The sequence below is a fragment of the Verruconis gallopava genome (genome assembly GCF_000836295.1).
Source record: "Verruconis gallopava strain CBS 43764 unplaced genomic scaffold supercont1.15, whole genome shotgun sequence".
Classification (NCBI taxonomy): Eukaryota; Fungi; Ascomycota; class Dothideomycetes; order Venturiales; family Sympoventuriaceae; genus Verruconis; species Verruconis gallopava.
In genome coordinates this window covers 76,419-97,467 of record NW_015622151.1, presented here as the reverse complement: position 1 = coordinate 97,467, position 21,049 = coordinate 76,419, and the positions used below count along the sequence as shown (strand labels likewise).

General features: G+C 55.3%; 5 protein-coding genes across 8 annotated transcripts; all 5 read right to left on the bottom strand.

The window, feature by feature from the left end:
• Nucleotides 1-48: 48 nt before the first annotated feature.
• Nucleotides 49-2,464, bottom strand: PV09_05005 (uncharacterized protein). The gene is made up of 3 exons (XM_016358455.1): nt 1,334-2,464; nt 1,025-1,254; nt 49-954 (listed from the first exon to the last, which is right to left on the bottom strand). The coding sequence occupies exons 1-3, from the start codon at nt 1,931-1,933 to the stop codon at nt 939-941; spliced, it is 846 nt and encodes a 281-aa protein (XP_016213556.1). The 5' UTR covers nt 1,934-2,464; the 3' UTR covers nt 49-938.
• Nucleotides 2,465-4,806: 2,342 nt separating this feature from the next.
• Nucleotides 4,807-6,897, bottom strand: PV09_05004 (the record flags this gene model as incomplete). Of its 2 annotated transcripts, XM_016358454.1 has the most annotated exons (3): nt 4,807-5,272; nt 5,324-6,202; nt 6,327-6,897. In XM_016358454.1, the coding sequence occupies 3 exons, from the start codon at nt 6,895-6,897 to the stop codon at nt 5,115-5,117; spliced, it is 1,608 nt and encodes a 535-aa protein (XP_016213555.1). In that variant the 3' UTR covers nt 4,807-5,114. The 2 variants fall into 2 exon arrangements, with proteins under 2 accessions (XP_016213555.1, XP_016213554.1); XM_016358453.1 differs by having other exon boundaries at nt 4,807-6,202.
• Nucleotides 6,898-7,510: 613 nt separating this feature from the next.
• Nucleotides 7,511-10,514, bottom strand: PV09_05003. 2 transcript variants are annotated; one of them, XM_016358452.1, is made up of 3 exons: nt 10,363-10,514; nt 10,010-10,259; nt 7,511-9,951 (listed from the first exon to the last, which is right to left on the bottom strand). In XM_016358452.1, the coding sequence occupies exons 2-3, from the start codon at nt 10,245-10,247 to the stop codon at nt 7,733-7,735; spliced, it is 2,457 nt and encodes an 818-aa protein (XP_016213553.1). In that variant the 5' UTR covers nt 10,248-10,259; nt 10,363-10,514; the 3' UTR covers nt 7,511-7,732. The 2 variants fall into 2 exon arrangements, with proteins under 2 accessions (XP_016213553.1, XP_016213552.1); XM_016358451.1 differs by lacking the exon at nt 10,363-10,514 and having other exon boundaries at nt 10,010-10,297.
• Nucleotides 10,515-11,565: 1,051 nt separating this feature from the next.
• PV09_05002 (uncharacterized protein) lies at nt 11,566-15,387 on the bottom strand. The gene is made up of 3 exons (XM_016358450.1): nt 14,888-15,387; nt 12,548-14,720; nt 11,566-12,467 (listed from the first exon to the last, which is right to left on the bottom strand). Exons 1-3 carry the CDS (start codon nt 15,030-15,032, stop codon nt 12,320-12,322), a joined length of 2,466 nt encoding a protein of 821 aa, XP_016213551.1. The 5' UTR covers nt 15,033-15,387; the 3' UTR covers nt 11,566-12,319.
• Nucleotides 15,388-18,511: 3,124 nt separating this feature from the next.
• On the bottom strand, nt 18,512-20,981 carry PV09_05001. 2 transcript variants are annotated; one of them, XM_016358449.1, is made up of 3 exons: nt 20,596-20,981; nt 19,200-20,520; nt 18,512-19,126 (listed from the first exon to the last, which is right to left on the bottom strand). In XM_016358449.1, exons 1-2 carry the CDS (start codon nt 20,902-20,904, stop codon nt 19,843-19,845), a joined length of 987 nt encoding a protein of 328 aa, XP_016213550.1. In that variant the 5' UTR covers nt 20,905-20,981; the 3' UTR covers nt 18,512-19,126; nt 19,200-19,842. The 2 variants fall into 2 exon arrangements, with proteins under 2 accessions (XP_016213550.1, XP_016213549.1); XM_016358448.1 differs by having other exon boundaries at nt 18,512-20,520.
• Between the last annotated feature and the right edge of the window lie 68 nt (nt 20,982-21,049).

Here is a 21,049-nt window from a genome sequence, read left to right as displayed (position 1 = left end):
TATGAAAAAAAATCCCTTTCCGTCTAACATCCCCAGGTCCACAGGTAAAGGAGACGGGGAATCTCGGTCTCGTTTACTTTTTATTTTCTTTTGATATAGCGTGGGTATCTCTCGAGTGTACATGCCGCCTTCACTTGCTCCCACCGCTCCCGCCCACCCCCGTTCACCGTCCCGGACATCTATTTGAACACGTCTTGTTTGATCGTTTAGGGAACGCGAGATGAGAGAAGAGGTGGAAAGGAGGTAGGAAGAGGATTTTTTTTAGGGAACGGTGTAGATATCCCTCTGGGAAAGAGGACAAGCCGCAAAACGGCGGAGTGAAATGAGCTCTACAGCCGTTGCCCTCCTTGAGCGATGCCGAGCACGACGGGTCGTCGTTCCACGAGCGGGTCGCTGCCGTGATGAGAGAAACATAGATTGTGCGAGAGGGAGGGAGAGGAAGCAGTGAAATAAGAAAGCCGTGAGGGGATCTGTCGAGGCCAGCAAGAAGAGAAATAGAAGGCCTTCCCCTCTTTACCCACTATTCCCGTTCCCACCATCCAAGGCGCCGCCATCCCAACCCTCCGTTCCAGATACGCCCGTAAGATAGATGTGTAGTTATATATGTATGTGTGAAAAGAGCCAGAAGACCGTCCCGAATTCGGGCGAAGATGATAAACAATGGACCAAAGGAAAATGAAAAAAAAAAGCGGAAAATTTGGCAGGTTTCGTAACTCTCCATCGACCTTGCGGCGGTTCTATTATTTGCTTCCTTTCTTTGCGCCGCGACTTGTGCGCGTCAAGGCTATTTTTGGAGGGGGTGTCTGTGAGAGGAGATGGAGAGTTGAAGGCATCATTTGGCTCATGATCCATGTCATGGCAGGAGGACGGCTCGTGCGCTAAACGAGCGTTTATAAAGGGGAGGACACGGCGGAGAGCCCGCAAGAAACTACCTCGCCTCATAGGACTTGATGCCTGAAGGAATGGAGTCAGCTACGGAAAAGATGACATCCTCCTGGGAGAATGGGGGTAGGGCGGGACGAACCGTTGCAGGAGCGCTGTCAGGGTTCGCGCGCTCAGCTCCTCGTGGTCCGGAATCTCATCCGAGACGGGCACGAAGCCGGCGAACTTCTCGCCGCCGCGATAGGCGAGCAGAGCGGGCACGCCGGCTGGCTCGAACTCGGCTTCGGTGTAGTGAAGCTTGATGAAGCGCGAAGTGGCGTGCATGGAGGCCATCTCGCGCACGGCTTCTTCGACTAGGCTTGACACCTCGGACTGTGGGCGCAGGTCAGCATGCTGGTGAGCAAGGAGCGGGCCAGGACTTGGGAGAGAGTCGGGAAGAGAGAACACGTACGCTGTGGTCGTATATGAGCACCAGGACAACGGTGTTGGCGGGGGAGCCCTCGACAATGTTGAGGAAGCCCTCAGCGTCAACCTTGCGCAGGTCGCCGTACAGCTTCTTGCCGCTGCTGCCCAGAACGTGGGTGATGTTCTTGTTGGCGAGCTCGAGCAGCCGTTTCTGCCGCCAGCTCTCCAGAAACGTCTCGTCGTCGTCATCGTCGCTGCTCTTGTCAAACTCCTCGCTCTTGTACACGCTTGGGGGCGACTGCCCGCCTGGCGCGTAGCTTGACCGCTGATTCCTCGTCATTGTCCGTATGCTTCGTGCCTGTCTCTTGGCCTGCTCGAATGCCTGAGCGTCCGCGATGACGCCCTTGGGTCCCGTGTTCGCCATCCGCGCCGCTCGCGGAACATAGTACGTGCCCCTCATTGCCTTGACTGCTAGGTCCTCTGCGTTGTCCTCGTCGTCGTCAATGTTCAAAAACGATTGTGCTGGCGAAGGCGAGCGGGATGTGTCCGATGGAGTTGCGGCGTCCCTGTCGTCCGGATGTACTTTGCCGGTCTCGTAGCCGGACTTGTTGAAGATTGCGTTGAACTCGTCCTGTGCAGAAGCCATGGTGCCGGTATTTGAGGGCAGCGACCGTTGGCTCCGTTGTGGTGTTGCGGGATCCTGGAGACTATCAGGTTGTGCAAAGGCCCAGGCGTGGCACGCGGTGTGACGGAGATGACGTTTGGTTCGCGCGGACCTTCCTATGGCAGGATCGAAACGAACAGGATCACAAACAGTTGCGCGGAGCGAATGATGAGGGACCCAAACAACAGCGCTTTGTCCTGTCGTGTAGCACCGATGCAGAGAGGAAGAAATGAAGTGGATAGACTTGTTGCCTCGGAAGCCAGCAGACAACCCGGAAGGAGATCGTCTCAGCACTTTGTACAGGGTGAGCGCTTGGACTCGGGGGCCTCGAATGCCAGGTGCTGACTGCGACAGCCAAACCGGTCCTGGGGCACGCGAGAGTCCTTGCGTAGGACCGTCAAGGAGATGATGGGGGTGTCGAGTTTGCTGTGATTATTCTTTGCGTGCGTCAGGAGGACGAACGAGCATGACTGCGCAGCGAGAAATGCTGCCATATAATTACGTGAAACCCAGGCTGAACGACCGCCCACCGACCCACAGACACAACGATGCGTCGCCAGGTAGAGGCGAGTCGCAATCTCCCGGGGGCGTCCTTGTCTCCTCCACGTGCGACCGCTCTGAGAAGATCGATGCCCCGTTCCGGCGTGAGCAATAAAGAACCGCTAATTGCCAGACGCAGAGCGGGCGTGGTCCGGTAGCGTGAACAGTCCAAGCCAGCAACGGGGAGGTTTGATGGTCCGCAGCTGTAGCGCTGCCAAACGCACAGGAGCTCCCACTGAAACAACCCCAAACGGTCGTGCATGAGGACAACCAAGAGTGGGTGCTTACACGTAACTTGCGGACAGACGTTCGGGGCGTGCGTGCGTGCATGCGAGCTGGCATCTTCTTGCGCCGTGTCTGGTGCAAGGACATCGGTAACCACAGGAGCAGTCCAGCTCCGACACAGTCAACCACCTCGCTGCTGGGACCTAAGTGCCGCCCGGAGCCGGTCACAGCGCCCGTGGCCGGACATTTGGCCGCGCGAGATGGTACAGATCTCGTTTCTCTGATCTAGGACGGCCTGGCTGAACGAGAAATTGCAGTCTTCGAAGCGAAGAGGAGCGCCGGACGTCCCACAGCCTCGCCAGCCTTTTTTGGGACGACAAAACCACAGGATGGTGGCCCCCTTTTAAGGCTAACATGACCACATCTTCACCGCTTACCAAGACCCGTGCCGGCATCATGCCCGGGCATCTGAGTCTCGCCGCTTGCCAAAGCTCTGCCTGAAAGAGCCGCAGTTACGGTCTTGACTTTGACAATGCATAAATCCATGCAGCGCTCGAGGCATCTTGAAACATAGACCCAAGTAGTACGCTTGAGAACGACTGCATCTCCAACATGCCGAAGGCCCAATACGGCCTACGATCGCGGAACGATACGATGCGCAGGAACGGGTGGAGCGAACGGTCACGGAAAACCTTCCAGAATTCACGCGTCTACGGAATGTTCAATGCTATTGAAATGGTTTCGAACGGTAAGCGAGAAAGGAAGTTCACACATGGCGAACTAGTCTCAAAGCGCGTAACTCTAAATCGTATAGCCAATCGATAATTCAGTTGATCCAGGATTCATGGCCCCATGGTCTGGGGCGCGTATTAGGAGATTCGCATTAGCCTCATGTAGGCACGATCATCCTTGGAGATCTGACACAAGGCTTGCAACACCGTTTGCAAATAACCCAAACTATGCTGTACGGCAAAAATGAATGCGCAGCTGCTGACAACCTCCGTCGGCGTGTCGAGCAGGAAGGCCTCGCATGATATTTTGTGCGCGATCTTGGCGCCGCCGAGGTGCGGTTCCAACGAGGACGATCCTCCCTGGCTGGCTGGAGACTCTGACGGCGAGTAATGTATTTCCCGAGTCCTGAGGCAATTGGTACGCACTTCAAGCTATCCACTTTGATCACAATCTCGTCTCCTCACTGCACCCTTGGCGAACCCGAACACAGAATCGGAACACGCATTGCTATCCACCTGTTGACGCTGCGCTCGCTGACGGGACCCTGAGGTCCTAGTTTGGACGAATGCTCGAACAGCTGCCCAAGCAGTGTTACATGGACGAAGTCGACCGTGTTGCATGACTCCTGCATCGCAAACCTAGGGAACGAGCACCACGTGTCCGTTTGACAGCGCGACGACGAACCCCGGCCTGGATGAATGCAACGACGCAATGCGCTTGGCTCGCGTAGGAGCGAGCAGGGCTTCCACGTTGTCCGCCCCTTTCAAACCCTTGCCAAAAGCGCGAAACGGGGGAATTGTCCGAATGCATCCAGAACAAAACAGCCCGCCGTCGACGATAGAGGGAATGACTACTTGATCTGTCGATTGACTGGAACTCATTTGGCAGCTCTACTGTCAGACCCTAGCGCCACTAGATAATCTGCATGGCATCTCACGACGATACTGTTGCTGACGCTCTAGCACATCCCATGCTATCCGCTACAAGCTCTTGAAATATCCCGATGCTAGTACAGCAGCTGATGAAGTGGTTCGAATGTCCGCATTAATCGGGCTTCATTTCTCCGATGCCCCCCGTCCTTCAATTATTTTTATGATAGTCTTCAAGCATTCCATCCATGAGCCGCCGATCGCTCATCTATCGACTCACAGTTAATCGGAGTGAATCTGCCCATACAACTGGAATGTTCACTCCTCGCAGTTGCTAAAAAAAGGATTCAAACTCTGGAGATTGAACATGAGATGTACCACATCGTCAACGTTCATTTATAATGGAAACGGCAATACATTGTCATCGCTATTCTTTCCTACTTGACGACCAGCCGATTCTCGTAACCAGAAGGAACAAGAAGAAGTCAAATTGGTAGGTTTCTTTAAAGCATTACAATCTTGTTCTTTTATCTCGTGGCGTGTGTCCGTTAAATCTGTCCATTTCTCAAAGTATCTTGAACCAGTCCTTACTACGCACTGTGAGAATCTTCAGGTGCGTGCCAGCTATTTTCCTGCCGCTTTCGGGACGACAAGAAATCTGCATGAGAAGTTAGCAGCACATATATAAAGGCGCAAACACTGGAAGCCTTGGCCTAGCCCTCACAACCTGTTTTGTAGTCCCTGAAGTCTTTCACAGCTGAGCCCGGAGGTAGAACACAGAGATGCAAGTTGGACTTCTAAAGTGGTACGCCGCCGCCGTCAGATGAGTCTTGCCAATTATCATCCGACGCGCCGTCATCATCGTTCACTTGCAGTTGACCAAGCCAATCTGCCGTCGCTGTGATATCTTCATCGTCATTCAATGGGCGGGACGAGGTTTCAATACTTTCGCTGTCTACTATATCCGTGAGAAGGCTTCTTGACGATTCATCTGCAGAACACCTGCCTGAGTTTCTATCAAAGACCGATGAGTCATCCGAGTCGAGAACCGACATAGCCTCGTCAGACAAGTCCATTAACGACTCCGTGATCCCAGTTGTGGAGTCGGGATGCATAAATAGGTTCGGCTGCTTTTGATCGATCTGATCTAACAGGTCTCTACGGATATCGGGAATCATACTGTTCAGTATGTCCCTCTGCTTGATGTCGTCTTGGAAGTCCGGAAGCCCCCAGTTCAGATGAATATTCTGGTGGGCAGGCGGTGTCACAAAGTTGGGATGGTGACGTCGAAAATAGAGAAAACAGCAATAGCACGACGGTTTACTGGACGCGATGAAGGGGTCCGAATCCTCGAATCTGAGTTGTCTGTTCTCAAAAAAGGCCGCAACCTGAACTTCGGCGTGGACGCGCGGTTTCAAGTTGGGATCTTGATATTTCTCCATGAAACGATCCATTACTTTGAATTTCGTATCCATTTCCTGGAGCGTTCTTTGGTAATGTGCGACCTGTTCGGATCCAGAAGGTAGAAGTCTTATAACAATGCGGTCTATATTAGTCATGTCATCGGTCAGTGGAACTTCAAAACTCGACGGCGTGGGTATGGGACGGATCTTGATACCGTCGAACAAATTCGAGAGCCGGGGCATGCAGAGCACAAGCATCTTTACGGCCTTTATATGATGGCCAAGACGACCAACGTAGTGCCTCAGCATTTTGAAGTGGAAGTGAAAAGAGTCTTGATCGGGGTGGAAGTCGGGCTCTTTGCACAACTCTTCGAGCAGCTTCATCTCTCCGCACCTCCGCTGATCGTATGCGAATCTGCAGAGTTTAAAATACGAGTCCCTGAGCCTCATGAAGTTTTCGAGCCAGCGAAAGAGCGGCATGTCTGCACCGTGGATGCACCTTTTAGCACAGCACAGCGGAACGAACGCACAGAAGGAGAGACTGAGCAGGGAAAACATTCCCCTCTTCCCCTCCAAAAACAAAAATGAGGAAGAATGCAAACTCACACTTGGAATTTTGCAGCGGACGCCTTTCGAACAGGCTCTTGCACTTTTCGATCTTGGAGCAGATGAAGCTCGCGTAATTCTTGATCCGATGGCTCGCGAACCCGATGCAGAACTTGGCGGCGTCGTCCACCCTCCTTTCCACGTCCGCGTCTGTCTCGTCCGCGCGGGAAAGCCTCGACAGCAGCTCCTGCATAAAGGGAATGATCTTCGGCTCCGGAGATGTGTTCGACGCTACCCAAATGATCTTGCCTTCCGGCCGGCCCTCGATCGCCATGGCGGTGACGGTGTCGCCTCCCTTCCGGAAGTCGCACAGGTACGCCGCCTTGAAGAGGAACAGGCGCCGGACGTGCTTGATCGACCATTGGTCGAGGTTCGACCCCCGCGGCAGGTTTGCTCGCAGATGCTCCCCTCGCGTCCGCCCCAGGACCGACAGGAGCACCAAGGGCTCGTAGAATCGATTCAACAGACGAACGCGCGGGTACAGCCGCGGCGTCGCCTTTGGTGGCCTCTCTCCGCCCACCGTATCCACGTCCCGCACCTTCGTCCTGGCTTTGCTCTTCTTGTTGGCCATCTTTCTCTCTCTCTCTCTCTCTCTTTCGCTCTCTTTTACCTCGTGCGCGAGCCGAACCGTTACGACCCGTCGCGTCCGCGACTATATACGGACAGTTCTCAGCCTCGACTGCGTCGAGCCAGATGAGAGGCGCGGGGGTGTTGGGAATCCGTTTCGACACGTGTTGGCCAAGTTGTGGACGGGACACGGCCAAGTGTGCAGACAGACGACAGGCCGCCTGCGGACTCAAAAAAGGTCGTCTGGTAGGATCGCAGCGCATACGATCTATCACAAGAAAACATTATCTACGCTTGCTGGGCCTCTCAGCGTTCGAGATGTACGCTCGACGCGCCGCTGCAAGTCACCCCGCTTTGAATCAAGCCATTGGTGAGCCAGACGTGCATATTTCCCCAGTTCTGGCACGTCGCAGGACTTTGCCTTGCCATCAAGCGTCCTGCCAGGTTCTGGGCATCTGATCTGACCTGTCAAGCCTATCAAACATCTTGTATCAGGCCACCAATGATAACTTGCAGCGCGTTCATTCTTTCAACCAGCTACTGGGGCATCTGTAATGCTGAGGATGACGACATGATGGAGCAGCAGTAATGGTGCCTTGAGAGGATGCAATCGTTGAGGGTATATTCTGATATATGCAAAGATACTCTCGCGTCTTACCACAAGTTAATAGTACATTGAAGAAAAAAGCGAATGGTCGGGTATCCTCGTAGCTCGTCACGTTTATACAAAAGGTCAAATTAAAAAGAAAAAAAAAAAGGCATGAGAGCCTCCCATTCCACTTGATCGTCACCAATCTGTGCTTACCGAACTTCAAAATACCTCTATTGTGAGGGGTCAATCAACGGCCAACCGTTGAGCTTGAGAACCTCAGGTCGAGGAACAATTCGTCGCCACGTTTCGTGGGTGTTATCTTCGGGGCCTCTCCCGACGCAAACGGCTTCTGGGGTGTCTGCAACGTGCCCGCGCTCGATGCTTCCGGCGTGTTCTGAGCCCAATCCTGCCAGCTCTCTGACCTCCGACGGGCCGTCCACTCAGGGGTGGGCAGTGTTCTTCCATCCGGTGTTACCTCTGTCTTCCAAAGTTTGTTGGCTATGCCCTGTGTGGCTGCAATCGCAGCTGCCGTGTCGACTTCAGGTCTGGCTCGCGTCGGTGTACGTTCTTGAGGTTGCGAACTCGTCGAGGTGTTTTTTGGCGTTCCAGGACTGCGAGGTACGACCTGATTGGATCCTCGGGGGATCTTTGGATAGCGGATTGTTGCCACCGGTGAAGCTTCTGTGACGGGCGACAGTCTCTTATTCGTTTCCGGTGGCGTCTCATCTTCGGAATCCTCGCCCTCGTCTTCAAATGACGTTACCGATGCGTCGGAGCCTCTTCGGCTATTTCTTGACGGTCCTCTTGACGGCCGTCTTCCGCTCGAATTCGACCGGCTAGACGTGTGACGCTCGCAATCCGACGTGAGAGAGGCGCCTCCTGCCGTGTGGTCTGATTTAGGAAGTGCAGCACTACTTGCAGATTCTCTACTTTTCGATTCCGACGCTGGGCCTCTCGCTTGCGCATACGAGGAAGCAGCTGCTAGGATCTCTGTAGGCGAGTTTGGAATCTTCCGCACGTGTTCGTCGCGGAGCAATGGGGGTCGAGATAAAGTAGTTTGCATAAGCTTTGCAGTCGCTGCTGACCCTGTCTGCTTTGGGCGCGAAGCAGACCTTACCGAAGCTCTCGCTGCCAATTCCTGCAGCATAGGCGCTGAGCTCGTACTGGGAGCCCGCCGTAGCGACGGTTGTTGCTGGTTGCTTGACGTCGCAATTTTCAGGTTGGGTTGCTTTGGCAGAGTCTGCTGAGGTGGCGGACCCGGGAGAGCCATGGCTGCCTTTGTCGGAGGGCCCTGTTCCGGAGGAGGAGGTGGCAGGCTTGGGTTTCTCGGTGCTTGGCCCGGTATGTTTATGGTCAGCGTCGGCCTCCTCGCTTTCTTTGTCGCCGTGGACGCGGCCTTTGACGAATTTGATGCGGTTTCACAGCTTGAGTTCTCCGCGATTTCACCCTGACTAGCTTCGCTGGAGCTTATCTGCTCTCCTTCCTCGATATCTGTCATTACGCTGAACGCGTTGGACTGTCTTGACTTGCTCAAAAGTTGGCCGGTCCCTTGACTGCTCTTCGAGGAGCTTCTCTGGCTCTGTATGTATGCAGGAGCCGGTGGCTGAGGTTTAGATATTCCTGCATTGTAAGAGCTGTGAGGCTGATATGACGGCAGGGTGGCTGTTGAAGAGCTCCTCGAAACTGCATGCTGCGACGTCGTAGCGGCTGGGAAGGGGACAGGTGCTGGCATTGGTGAAGGAGTCGGCGCAGGAATGTACGGGGCTTGCTGGACGGGCGCGACCGGCTGTGGATAACTTGTCGTGGTGGCTATGCCAATCCCCTCGTCCGGCATGATGGGATAGTAACGCGGCCACGTCCTTTGCTGCAGCGTTGTGGCCGGCGGCTGCACTCTTTGTTCCTCTTCGCTGGAGTTTCCAGACTTTGAGCGCAGCATCATGCTGAATCTCCCACTGCCCCTGCTCCTACGGTTGGGGCTCAACGGAGGCGGCGGAAAGTACATGTCCTGCATGTCCGGTGATTTTGGCGTGCTCTGCGTCAGGATCTTGTGGTCCTCCATCTCCAGTCTTCTGTTGCGTTTTCTCACGAAGAAGATGCACGAGAAGACGCCGACCGTGAGAATGAGCAACGCCACAGCGGCGATGGTGATACCCGCAATCTGTGCCATCGTGAGGCTTACCTTACCGGACATGGACACCCCGTCAGGCCCGGCGCTGGCAGAGACCTGTGCCATTCCCGTCGCAGAAGACGGTGGCTGAGAAAAAGTAGATGTGAAAGTCGCGCGGGCACTAGTGCTATTTGCTGCACTAGCGGTCGTGGACAAAGCAATTATTGATGTTAGTGTTGCGGTGCTCGTATGCGTGGTCGTGATGCCTCCCGGAACCAGAGTACACACAGCTGCTACCGGGGCAATATTAGTTTGTGGAAATCCTGTACAGTTGGCCGATTCGATGCAGAGAGTGATCCCTAGTCGTTTACAGGTGAGCGAGATAGCCAAGGCATTTCCCGACGTCAAAGCACGTACGATCTGCCAATGCATATCCCTTATACCCAACGTGCGTACACAGGCAATCTAACGTAGTGGGCTCGTTGCAAATGCCGGAGAACTCTTCCTCTATGAAAACCGTGAGACAGAACTGAGCGCACACAGGGACTGCGCTTTGAAGCTGCGGCGGGAGCGTCGCCGCGACAGGAATGCCAAGAGAACTCGCGATGATCCAAGACACGTATGAGTAGGTTCTCTTGTGAAAGGTCATGAACATATCGTACAGGCTCTGCATTCGGTTTTGTCCATCGTCAGCCCCCACATCTACACACCACATCGGTGCCTTTTTTCCCCCCCATCTTTTCACAAAGAACCGCGCGAACGTCACTCACCCAAGATCAGCCATAACTCCAGCACCAGCTGTAGAGGAGCCCGAGCGGAAGTATCACGAGCACCGATACGCGCTGAAGAAGGTCCACGAAAAGGAAGACAAGGAGATATTAGAACGAATCCAAAGAAAGAAAGAGAGAGAGAGAGAGAGAGAGAGAGAGAGAGAGAGAGAGAGAGAGAGAAACGGAGAGGGAGTGCTAGGAGATAGACAGAGAAAGAACAGGATCCTACCGAAACAAACCTGGAAGCGAGATGAAGGGGAAAGATATCTGAATTCGATCTCCAAAGTCTCCAGCACCGAACGCTTCGAGCATCCCGCCCTTCCACGGCACCAGGCCTCTTTGCAACCAGCGGGCGGTTGCCATGCACGTCCGGCGGCTCCAAACGTCGTCATGGCTCTGCGGTTCCCAATGACGAGTCGAGGCCCACAGCCTCACCTTCTTCCTCAGGATCCGCAAAGGGGAAAACGGCGGCGGCCTTAAGCGCTGTTTGCAACCCGTTCTTGGTCGGACGGTCGTCGCCAGGCAGCCCTCGCGCTGTGGTTGGGTCCAAGCCGGGCAGGCTCGGCGCTTAAAAAGAATCCGCAGGGAAGAAAAAAAAAACGTGGGAAAGGAAAACGCACCACGGAGCGGACTTTTCCCTTTTTTTTTTAACGGGCATTTCGGCGCGGCTAGAGACGATGCAAGTTGTGAGCTTGACGCTCCAGTTGGGGGAGGTGTTTCCCTCGCCTGTGAAACCGGTACCTGTGGGTGTATGAATGCCGTGAAGACAGTGCAGCCGATGGTGCGGGGACCTTGGGAGACGTTTGCTCGCAGAAGCGATGCGATGACGCAGCGTTGGGCGGCTGCATCGGGCGGGCGGCGCATGGGGGGCTCATCTCAGCCCTGCAAGGGCCAGGAACCACCACCGTCTGCCCTTCCAGTCTGCTGGCGTGCTGTCGTGCCCCGCGATGAGGCTCTGTCGCAGAACCTTGGATGGGAAATGAAGTGGGATGTGATAGAGGACGAAGGAGGTGCAGTGTTTAACAATCAAAACATGGCCCTGCTCACCATCACACACGGCCTCGTTGATCAAGGCTAGATCGAGTGCGTCTGGCGCCTGCAGAAGCCAAACCTGCACTTATCGTGAGCCAGATTCGAGATCATGTCCTTCTCAAGCTCGAGTTGAGCGTCCAGAAGCTTTGCAAAGCGGAAAAAAAAAGATGTATCGATTCTTCGTCTATTTCTCCTCTCTTCCACTTATTCGCCCATCCTGTTCCTATTACTACTACAGACGAACCAGAAAGCATCGAAAGAGGAGGGCGCGCTAAGCGGCTCATGGTATATGGATAATAAAAGAAACTGCCCCAAATTTCATCCAAGGAGAGCAAACAGGAAGGAATTACAATTTTGCGTAAGTGTAAATGTTGAGGAGACCGATGTGAAATGACGGTCGTTGCCGGGTGTGCTGTAGAAGCGAAGTTTGAGGCGTCCCAAAAAAATTATCTGCCCAGCAGAGAAGGTGAGAGATACAACGAGAGGAAGAATCGCACGCAACGAGAGAGATAGAGATAGAGAGAGAGAGAAATAGAGAGCGGGGAAGAAAGTAAACAGAGGCCAAAGCAAAAACAAAGCCAAAACAGAACAAAAAGCCAAAAAAATAAACAAACTCCACCACCCTGGGCCATGATGACGATGATGGCGACCATGCCTCACTCTAGGCGCCGCTTATATCGGCCGTTGCGTCCCTCTCGCCCGAACAAAATCCATAACTATTTTGGCGTATAATCCCTTCATGCAAATGCACAGAAAACGCAACGCACTCATTACGAGGCCCCCGGAAGACAGGAAGCAAAAAGCAATAGACGATAACCGGAAGCAAAAAAACAAAGCAAGTCGTTCTTTGGACGGGTTGTGAATGCCGTCGAGACGCGTGGATGACGAAGAAAACAAGTGGCAGGTGGCTGCAGCGGCGTAATATTTAGTAGGCCGTCTGCATATCGAGGACGGGTACGTGACGAGCCGCCATCGACGGTGTCGGCGAGCCAGAGCGTTCTGACATCGCATCCTCGTAACCGACCAAGGCCTGGGAATGCAGCTTAAAGGCTTCGCCCATTAGCTTGGTGATTCTGCCCATGTCGTTAGTACAAAGGTGTTTCGTCGAAGGCGACACGGCTTTGGTCGTATGTGCACGTGTTAGCAAACTTACCCCCAGACAACCACCTCGTCGATCATGCTCCCCCACAGTCGTGCGACCGTGGACGAGAGTTTTGCGCCATACACATCGACAGAGTCGTCGTCGAACAAGTTGCGCAATTTGTTGTACATGGCAAGCTCCTCTTCGGTGGCCTGCTCGTCGTCGTGCTCAAGCCGATACAGCCACAGCGTGAGTATGACCATGAGGTCCATGCCGCAAAGTGGGTGCTCGACGCTCCAGTTCGTGGCGGACGTCCTGGCCACCCAGCGGATCCCTTGCATAGCGGCGACCTCGATGCAGTCAAAACACTCCTGGATGACCTTGATCATCTCTTGAGATCGCTTGACCTTTTCCCTGGCGTTGATCATGGCTGCGGCCACCTCATACGAGTCATGGTACCGTAGCGCCTCTTGAATCGACTTGAGGTCCACGAGAAGGCGGGCGCGCGTGTTGCGATACATGGCTCGCGCGTTGAAGATGAGCGGGTGGCCCTTGTGCGGCGCGGAGAGCTGCACGACGACCGTCTCAGGCTCGCACAAGTCGAGCGATTTTTCCCACGTCTCCAAGGCGAGGCGCAGTTTGTATTCGGTGACCACGTCCTGTAGGGCCTCAGGGCTTCTCTTGTGATACCAAACCTCTAGGAACAGTGCGTTGATCATGACGCGTGTCGCGAAGGCGCTGTAGCGCGCTCGCTCTCCTTGGAAGAGGCTGTCGTGCGCTTCTCGAAACGTTATGATGGGGGTCGCGCTGAGGCTGTCCCGCCACGAGTCTTCGACTGAAGCCTCTAGATTCCACAGCGATTCTGACGACGGTAGCTCCAACGTGTCGAATTCGTTGAAACTGATGGCGGGCGTGTGGTTGTACGTCAGCGTCAGCAGCCCGAAGAAGATGTAGACGGCGTAGTATGTGCGCCGGCAGCCCTCGTCCTCGATCCACTCTTCGTGGCTGGGCTGAGCGCCTTCTCGAGCCTCAGAGCGCAGCTTGAGCTCGTATCGGTTACCGGCAACCATGTTCGCCAGCAGACTCTTTATCGAGCAAGCCCACTCCAGGCCCTTGGGATCGCCGCTCCAGCTCGCAAAGATCATGTTCAGGAGCGTGCTCTGCATCGTCCACAGCGGGCATTTGCGCGAGCTGAAATTCTCCTTGTTCTGCAGGAACTGGTTGACCAGCACTTTTGAGCCAATGTGAAGCATGTAGGCCTGCTCCTGCTCAAACGTGTACAGTGCGCCTATCGAGAGGACGGCAAGCAAAAGCGGAGGCGACACTTCGGTGGGCTCGAAGGACGAAGGATGGAGAAACGGCAGGTGGTGGTGGAAGAGGTTGAAGTAAGTCGATAGATATCTGTTCAACACCGTGATGGTGGGCAGTCGGAACGTGTCGAGGAGGTGACCTTCCGAGTCAGCAGCTTGGATGTTCTGCCATATCTTGGAGCATTGGTCGTCGCCGTCAAGCTGGGGCGCTTTCGCCATGGTCAGTTGTTGCGACGGCCCAGGCGATCGCCGATAGTCAACAGGCGAGACTGGACCGAGCATCGACGGGTAGGGCGACAGCGCGCCTGGCGTGCCTATTCCTAGCGAGCTGTGCAGGTTGTGGAAAGAAGACATGCCAAGCGTGTCGCTGCCAGTGCCGGATATCTGTCGCTCCATCATGGGTGGCAGATGATGGTTTGCGTGCACCTGCGACGAGTTGGCGTCGAAGGAAGAGCGCAAGTCGCGACCGCCGTTGCTTGAGGCGATCGAGTGGGACTTGGGCTCCTTGACGCTACGCGGCATGAAAGAGTCCCAGGGCATCTGGGGTAGCGACACGGCGCCGTTCGAATACGACGTGGGCTCCATCATCGAGCTCCCGTTCATGGTGGGCATGGGCTCGGTCATGTCGGGAATCGGCTCCGGCTCCTGGCTAGCCATTGCCTTGTGATGGAAGTCGGTCATCAACATCGCGGCGGCCTCGATGTCGACCATGTCATCGCTGCTAGCCTCAATCTGCTCGAGGGTCGCTGTGTCCTTGCTGGCTGGCACAGGCTTCGCGCTGTCGTTCGTCTTGTTCGAGCTTCGGCGCTTGGAGTCGCTCTGGAGTGGCACGCCCCCGTCCTTCGCGTGCACCGTCCGGTCATGTCGCAGGAGCAGGTCGCGCCTCACGAAGGTGCTCTTGCACTTCTGGCATTTGAACGGGCGCTCTTTCGTGTCTGCGGAGACATGACAAACGTTAGTGAATTCCGCACCGGTCGAGACAATCAAGTCGCAAAGCGGCCTTGTACCCCGCCGCTTCAGTTGCAGGCAGGAAAAAAAGAAAGAGAAAACAAAAGGAGAGACGAGCAAGAGGACAGGCTGAGCGTGGGCACAATAGACTTACGTGATCGCTCATGCCTACTTCTGTGCTCCGACCGGCTGAAGGCACGATTGCAAAACTGGCACTTGTACTTCTTCTCGGGCGCAGCACCGCTGGCCTTCCGGGGCGCCGCCTGGGTGCCCGCCATGGCTGCCGTCGCAGCTGGCATGGTCTTGCTTTCTACGATGTGCGGTAGCGGGAGAAGGAGGGCCTAACGCGTCGCACGTGGAGTGGATGAGGAAGTTGACGGCTGGGACAGGAGATCGCGAGCTGTGGTGGACGGCACTGGGGTCGATCGCATTCTCTGGCGGGCGGTGTGAAGCGTGGGCGAGCGGAGACTCTCACGAGCGAGCAGGCGGTGAAGGTGGGCGCGGACGGGAATTTGGGACCCCGTCACGACAGACGGGTTGAAGATGGAGATGGATAAACAATGGGAAGAGGGGAAGTGATGGCGCGTCTGGCGTGGTTGTTGAGCTACGATCGCAGCAGGTGGTAGGTTAAGGTACCTCGCCAAAGAAAGTTTGGGTAAAGGAGGGGCTCGAAGGGGAGGGAAGGACAGAGGAGGCGAGACAGGTGGGAGGGGCCACGGCAACCGGGACGACCGCACACGGCCTCGACGGGAGCTCTTGGGAGCGGTCTTCTGCGGCCACTGAGCCACCGACGCTCGCTCAGCGGCCGCCTGCCTGCCTGCGCGCCCGCCAACCTTGGCCGCCGACCGCGACCCGCCTCCCTAATTTTTGGCTTCTTTTTCCTCCGCCTCTCTCGTGCCCCCTCTTCGCGCGCTCCCCCTCTCGCCGCCTCGCACGCCCACGCCCTCTTCTCGCGCTCGTCTCCTGGTCATTTTCGCTTCCTCGCACCCCCCCTAATACAGGCTCCGCCGGACGCCAATCGTCCCAAGCCAGCTCCACCGACATCATGCACGAAGCCACCCACCACTGTCCACTGCCTGGCGCTTTCTGTTTCCCTCCGTGCTTCTGCTACAAGTCGCCTCTGCAGCCTCGCCCTTGAGGCACTGCGAGCGTGTGGCGAGGCAGGCAGCCTGTTGCTCGTTGTGCGTCGTCGGCTCCCGCTGCTTGCGGTCGAACCACCGGCCATCAGCCAGCTGGCCTGACACGAGATGCCCTTGCCCAGCCCCAGGGCCGCTCGCTTCTCCCCAGTTGAACAACGCATGCGCACATTCGCTCAAGAATTTCGGACGTATGCACATGGTACGACGAGCACCGATCCGTTCTGTGCCTTGCCAGACGTGGCAGCACCGAGCTCGTGATCCAGACACGTCTGCTCTGCTTGTGCACAAACTCGCGTCGGGCGCTTCGTGCCAACGGTCCAAAAACAGAAACCGCGTGAGAAAAGCAACGGAAAAAAAAATTTTTTTTTTCTTACTCCCCATCCAACACTGCTTGCCCCTCGTCACAGCTATGGAAACGTGAGTCCGGGGCCGTGGGCAGCCCTTCCTCGGCTTCCAGAAGACGGAAGAAGACCTTGCAGAACGTCACACGTCACGCTCGTCGCTTCCAACCCACAACACCTGCGTCGACGCATTGAGTAGCACAAAACGTCGCCGTGTCCTCGGTTGGCGAGGCGTGAGATTGCATGTATACAAGACCGCGATATAGGTGAACGGACGGCCCCGCGAACGCATGAAACTCGTTCGTCTGCCGCAATCATCAAGCTCATCTCCCACCCCAGGCCCGTTCAGCCTGACCCCACCATCAACGGCGAGGGGTGAGGGGTGGCATTCATAAGGGAGGGCTGGCAGCTCGGACGTGCAAAATAACCGCTGACTCAGCATCTGCCCGCCGTCGGTAGATGCGTCCCGAGCCCTCATTTCACCCAGCTGGCTCCGTCGTCCGTCACGTCCGGGCGACTGAAAGGGGCGTCCTTGTCCGAGGTACGAGAGCGATGTGCCGGCGAACACTGCACGTACGCGACGTGCGACAACGGTGTGAGCGCCCGTCACCCTTCTCACGAGTTGCACCAAGACAAAGCCCGCCGAGAGTGAGCTCGCGATGCGCTTAGCTTGTCGAATCATCGCCTCCAGCACCGTGAAGGTGACCCGCCTGCTGCGTTGCTGATGTGCTCGCCAGCAAAGCCAAAGGCCAGCACTCTGCGTCCATTGGCGGCAACGGCCAGGGCGTGTGTTGTTCTCGTGCAAGTCGTCACCTCCACTCTACACGACCGCGCCGTTTCTCAGCCGTTCCATGCGTCCTGCGCTTTTGCACGATTCATCGCCGGCTGGGCAATAACAATCAAATGCACCAAACCACTACGGAGGACCTGCTCTGCACCTCTCTCTCTTTTGGGGTCGCTGGGCTAGTGGCTGCTCAGTCCTCCCACTTTGGCCCCGCAAATTCTCCCTAATAACGAATGGACGCCGCAGACCGTGAGCGCGTGCGGTCGTGCCTCTGTCCTCCCGCGCTCCCCCCCCGCGCGCGCCGCAATGGCCCGCCACCCGGACCACCGCTACCGCTGTCGCTCATCTCGCAGCCGTCCGAGGCGCCCGTTCGATGATGAGAAAGCACGCGTCGAAGAAATTTAGACTTTTTGTTCCCACGTGCCTTGGCCCTTTCCTTGTGTCCTCACCCCTTCCATCTTCTTGCTCCATGACTGACTCGCTGGCGCCAGCGCCGCTCGCCATCCGTGACAACGAAGCAAGCGTGTTGCACGATTGCCAGTGCGGACGCGCTCGGAGATGAATCTTATGCTGGGAAATCAGAAATCTTTTTTTTTTCCATCTCCCTTCGTCTGAGCCTCGATGAGGCTGATGGGACTGATGGTCTGATGCGGAGACCTTTTCTTAGACTGGCTTTCTTGGTATCTGCAGGTACACTGAACTGCCCACGTACATCCTATCCTCTCCCTCGGCGCTTTCGCTCATTCACTCCGCTCTATCCGCCACATGACCTTGGTGCGACAAGTTCGTGGCAAGCGGTACGAAAAGCACAGAGGAGATGAAGTGCACCCTCGTTGGCTAGCGCCAGCATTGGGATCGAACATGAATGTTGACCGATGTGTCGATGTACGTAGTGGGTGCGGACCGGGATCGTGTCCGGACGGACAAACGCATGCGCTTTCGCATCGACTTGCTATGTTCTGACACGAAAGGCCGGCCGGCTTGGAGGGGATAAGAACAATGAAAATAAGCAACGAGCCAACGTGAATTAGGAAAGGAAAACGGTGGGGAAAGGAAAAGAAACACGGATAATCTCAGACGTTCCCATTTGGTCGCTTCCCTTGTGTGCGATCCGCCCTGGACCTTCTTCGCTCTCTTCATCCCATCGCAACCTCCAAAGATCCGCTTCCCCCCCTTCCCGTTGGTGTCCGCACATCCCACCGCGTCATGATCAAAATCCCTCTTCCGTACTCGCCCTTCCTCCGTGTCTCTCTCCTATATGTTGCATTTGCCTCTGGCTCTCGAATCGCGTCCAAATTCAAGTACGCGGCGCTATGCCCCTCATGCTTTCAGGCCCTTCCCCCCTCAAGGGAAAAGAAGAGGGTAACACAAGGAGGCTAAGGCTCGTCCGTATGTATCGAAGGAGTACGAAAAGGGGGGTTGTAAAAGGAGTGGTGGGTGTGGGCGAGCAAACGACGTTTCTCCGTCGCCCTCCCACCCCAATCCACCCTCACCCCCGTTTCCCGTTCCCTCCCCATTTCCTTTCCGCCTGCCTTCTACCCCCTCCTCTGCTTTCTTCGTCCGCACCGCGCCGTTCAGTGGAAGAGGGAAAAAAAAACAAGCACAAAATCACGGCTCGTAGTGATGGAAACATGTCCTCGCTGCGCCGACGTGAGGGTTGCGCGCTGTTCCAACTTTTCAAGGTGAAGCGCCCTGTCTTGCGGCTGTGCTCCTTATCGATGCTTTTTTTTCCCTCTTGAATAATGACCATGGTCAGCGAGCGAGCCAAAAAAGCGCGCCTCAGAAAAAAAAAATTACAATCCTGATGAGCAAAAAGGCCAGAGACCCGAAAGCGTGGGAACCGACCGATTGGTAGGTAGAGCCGCTAGAAGCGTGGCGTTTGGACACTTGTTTTCTAGGGGGGACTTAAGTTGATGGGGCGGGCGTTTTTCCGACGTTCCACGCGTTTGGGTGGGTTGGACCCATGACTACTGGCAAAACCTTCGCGCTGTCCTTCCCTGGTCTCGAATTTTTTATTTCTTTTTCTGAACGTTCTTGTAATATTGGTTTCTTTATTTCTCCTTTTCGTTTGTGCCGGCGGTCTCGCTTTCGAGGGGTGTAACAGGTTTTAGTTTCTGGCTAGTCTTTCGCTGCGCTGTCGTTCAGCCCCTTCTCGAAATTTGCTGTCCTCTCTGGGATGCCTTCACGGTGCTCGTGACGTACTGTGTGAATTTTACTTGTTTATTTCCTTTTCCCTTGCCATCAGTGGCTGGTGATGTTCGCTGTGAATACACAAATATTGTTGTGTACTCGATCCTTTTGTCCCCAAGTCAACCTGGTGGACTTTGAAGCGTAGCGTTTGTGGTGCGTGACCCTTTTGGATCCGTTTTGACATCTTGCAATGAGGAACTCTACTTCTCGCTCGTCCTTTGCAACTTTCTGCGGTTATATATATATATATGAATACGAGCACAGCCGCGTTTCGAGCACCTGGCAACTTCATTTCCGCGTAGTGCGTAAACGAAATCGAGAGTAGTGGGGTGAATGAGCAGCATGGGTCGGTATTGCTCACCGCCGTATGATGTGTGCAACCTGTGTTCACAACACAACTTAACCTTATCGAGTTGAGGGGGACGACTCTCACGTGTTTGGCGCTCGTTTTACTGGTCTTGTCTCTTATCTGCGTAACGAATCTCGAATCTAAGATCAGCTCTGGTGGAAGTGAGCGTCTCATTTGTCATCTCGAAGAATATTTGGGTTGCACCTGACATGTTGTACGTTTCCTCGCGGAGAACTCGTCGATTTACGCCAACGTTGGTCTCGAGGACGTCGTTGGTGTGCCATTCAAAACGACGGATCCACCTCGTTACGACGCATCTCCAATCAAGGCCTTGAAGTCTGCTACTATCGAAGACCACTTCTCGCTATACACAAACGTCCAGTTCTTGAGCCTCGCAATGTCCGTCAGGTCCTGTTTCATGTGCTCTTCGCTCGTCGTGCCATTCAGCGGCGCGATGCCCAGACTCATGACCAGCGCGTAAAGCGCCAGCTCCTTCGAGACGCCGGCATCTTTGCTCAACAGCGCGACCGGCGACGTCCTAAGCAGCCCCGGGTTGCCCGTCAGCGTCCAGAACGACTGGTACACGATGCCGTGTTCTCGACAAAAGGCGCGGAGGTCCACGTCGAAAGCGGTGCGGTTGTAGAACCTGTTTTGAACGACTGACGGTTTGACTCTGGATCCGTCGTACACGGCTTTGAGCACGGCGAGATCAGTGTTGGAGATGCCTAGCCGGCGGATCCTCTGGGGAACATATGACTCGAACAGGTTCCAGGCAGCCAAGGTGTCCTGGATTGTTTCTAGCGGTGAATGCAACACGAGGCAGTCGATGTAGCTGTCCTGCACCGAGCCAAGATCGAATTTTGGTCTGAGGTTCTCTAGAGATGATGCAATGGAGGTGTGCACTTGTGACTTCAATGGTGCGTTAGGGTCGTACGGCATGTTCGTCTTGTTCTGGCCAGCCGGAGGCGTGAATTTGGTTTGTAGCTATGCATCGGTCAGCACGCACATAATGGCTTAAAGAAGCTCAGAGTAGAGATGGGAAGGACGAGGACTACGCACGTATATTTGCTCTCGCGACAGGAGTCCTTCGCTCAGGATCTCCCTCAATGCATCGCCCACGAGTACTTCCTGGTAGTGCTTTGGCTGCGCAGCTGTGTCTATTGCGGTAAAACCAGCCTTAATAGCTTGCTTGACCAGTGCCTTCGTCTGATCTTTCTTCCATGCCGTGCCGTAGATGAACGGTGGCTTTTTGGTCCCGAGCAGCTCCGTCGCTGCCCCTTCGAAGTTCATGCTGAAAGCTCGAATGCCCTGAAGTGCCAGAGGCTTCCAAAGTCTGATGGAGTTCGCAGCGACTCTATGAAACTTCATCGAACAGTCGTGAATGGGGAGAACCACATCCGCAAGAATGGGCGATATCACAATAGGTACGGACGAGATGCCCCGCCATGGGAAGCATTTGGCGAAAACATACATTGAACTTGTATGACTGCATGACATCAGCTGAAGCTGCAGG

What these genes read in the sequence shown, in the direction of transcription:
- PV09_05005 (XM_016358455.1), bottom strand. Translation starts at nt 1,933, where the DNA reads ATGGCTTCTGCACAGGACGAGTTCAACGCAATCTTCAACAAGTCCGGC. An exon ending in TGCTCATATACGACCACAGC is followed by an intron (nt 1,255 to 1,333) that starts GTACGTGTTCTC and finishes CTGCGCCCACAG; the next exon opens with TCCGAGGTGTCAAGCCTAGT.
- PV09_05003 (XM_016358451.1), bottom strand. Translation starts at nt 10,265, where the DNA reads ATGCAGAGCCTGTACGATATGTTCATGACCTTTCACAAGAGAACCTAC. An exon ending in GGGATATGCATTGGCAGATC is followed by an intron (nt 9,952 to 10,009) that starts GTACGTGCTTTG and finishes GTAAACGACTAG; the next exon opens with GGATCACTCTCTGCATCGAA.
- PV09_05002 (XM_016358450.1), bottom strand. Translation starts at nt 15,032, where the DNA reads ATGCCAGCTGCGACGGCAGCCATGGCGGGCACCCAGGCGGCGCCCCGG. An exon ending in AAGTAGGCATGAGCGATCAC is followed by an intron (nt 14,721 to 14,887) that starts GTAAGTCTATTG and finishes ATGTCTCCGCAG; the next exon opens with ACACGAAAGAGCGCCCGTTC. An exon ending in GACGAGGTGGTTGTCTGGGG is followed by an intron (nt 12,468 to 12,547) that starts GTAAGTTTGCTA and finishes CGACATGGGCAG; the next exon opens with AATCACCAAGCTAATGGGCG.
- PV09_05001 (XM_016358448.1), bottom strand. Translation starts at nt 20,904, where the DNA reads ATGAAGTTTCATAGAGTCGCTGCGAACTCCATCAGACTTTGGAAGCCT. An exon ending in TGTCGCGAGAGCAAATATAC is followed by an intron (nt 20,521 to 20,595) that starts GTGCGTAGTCCT and finishes ACCGATGCATAG; the next exon opens with CTACAAACCAAATTCACGCC.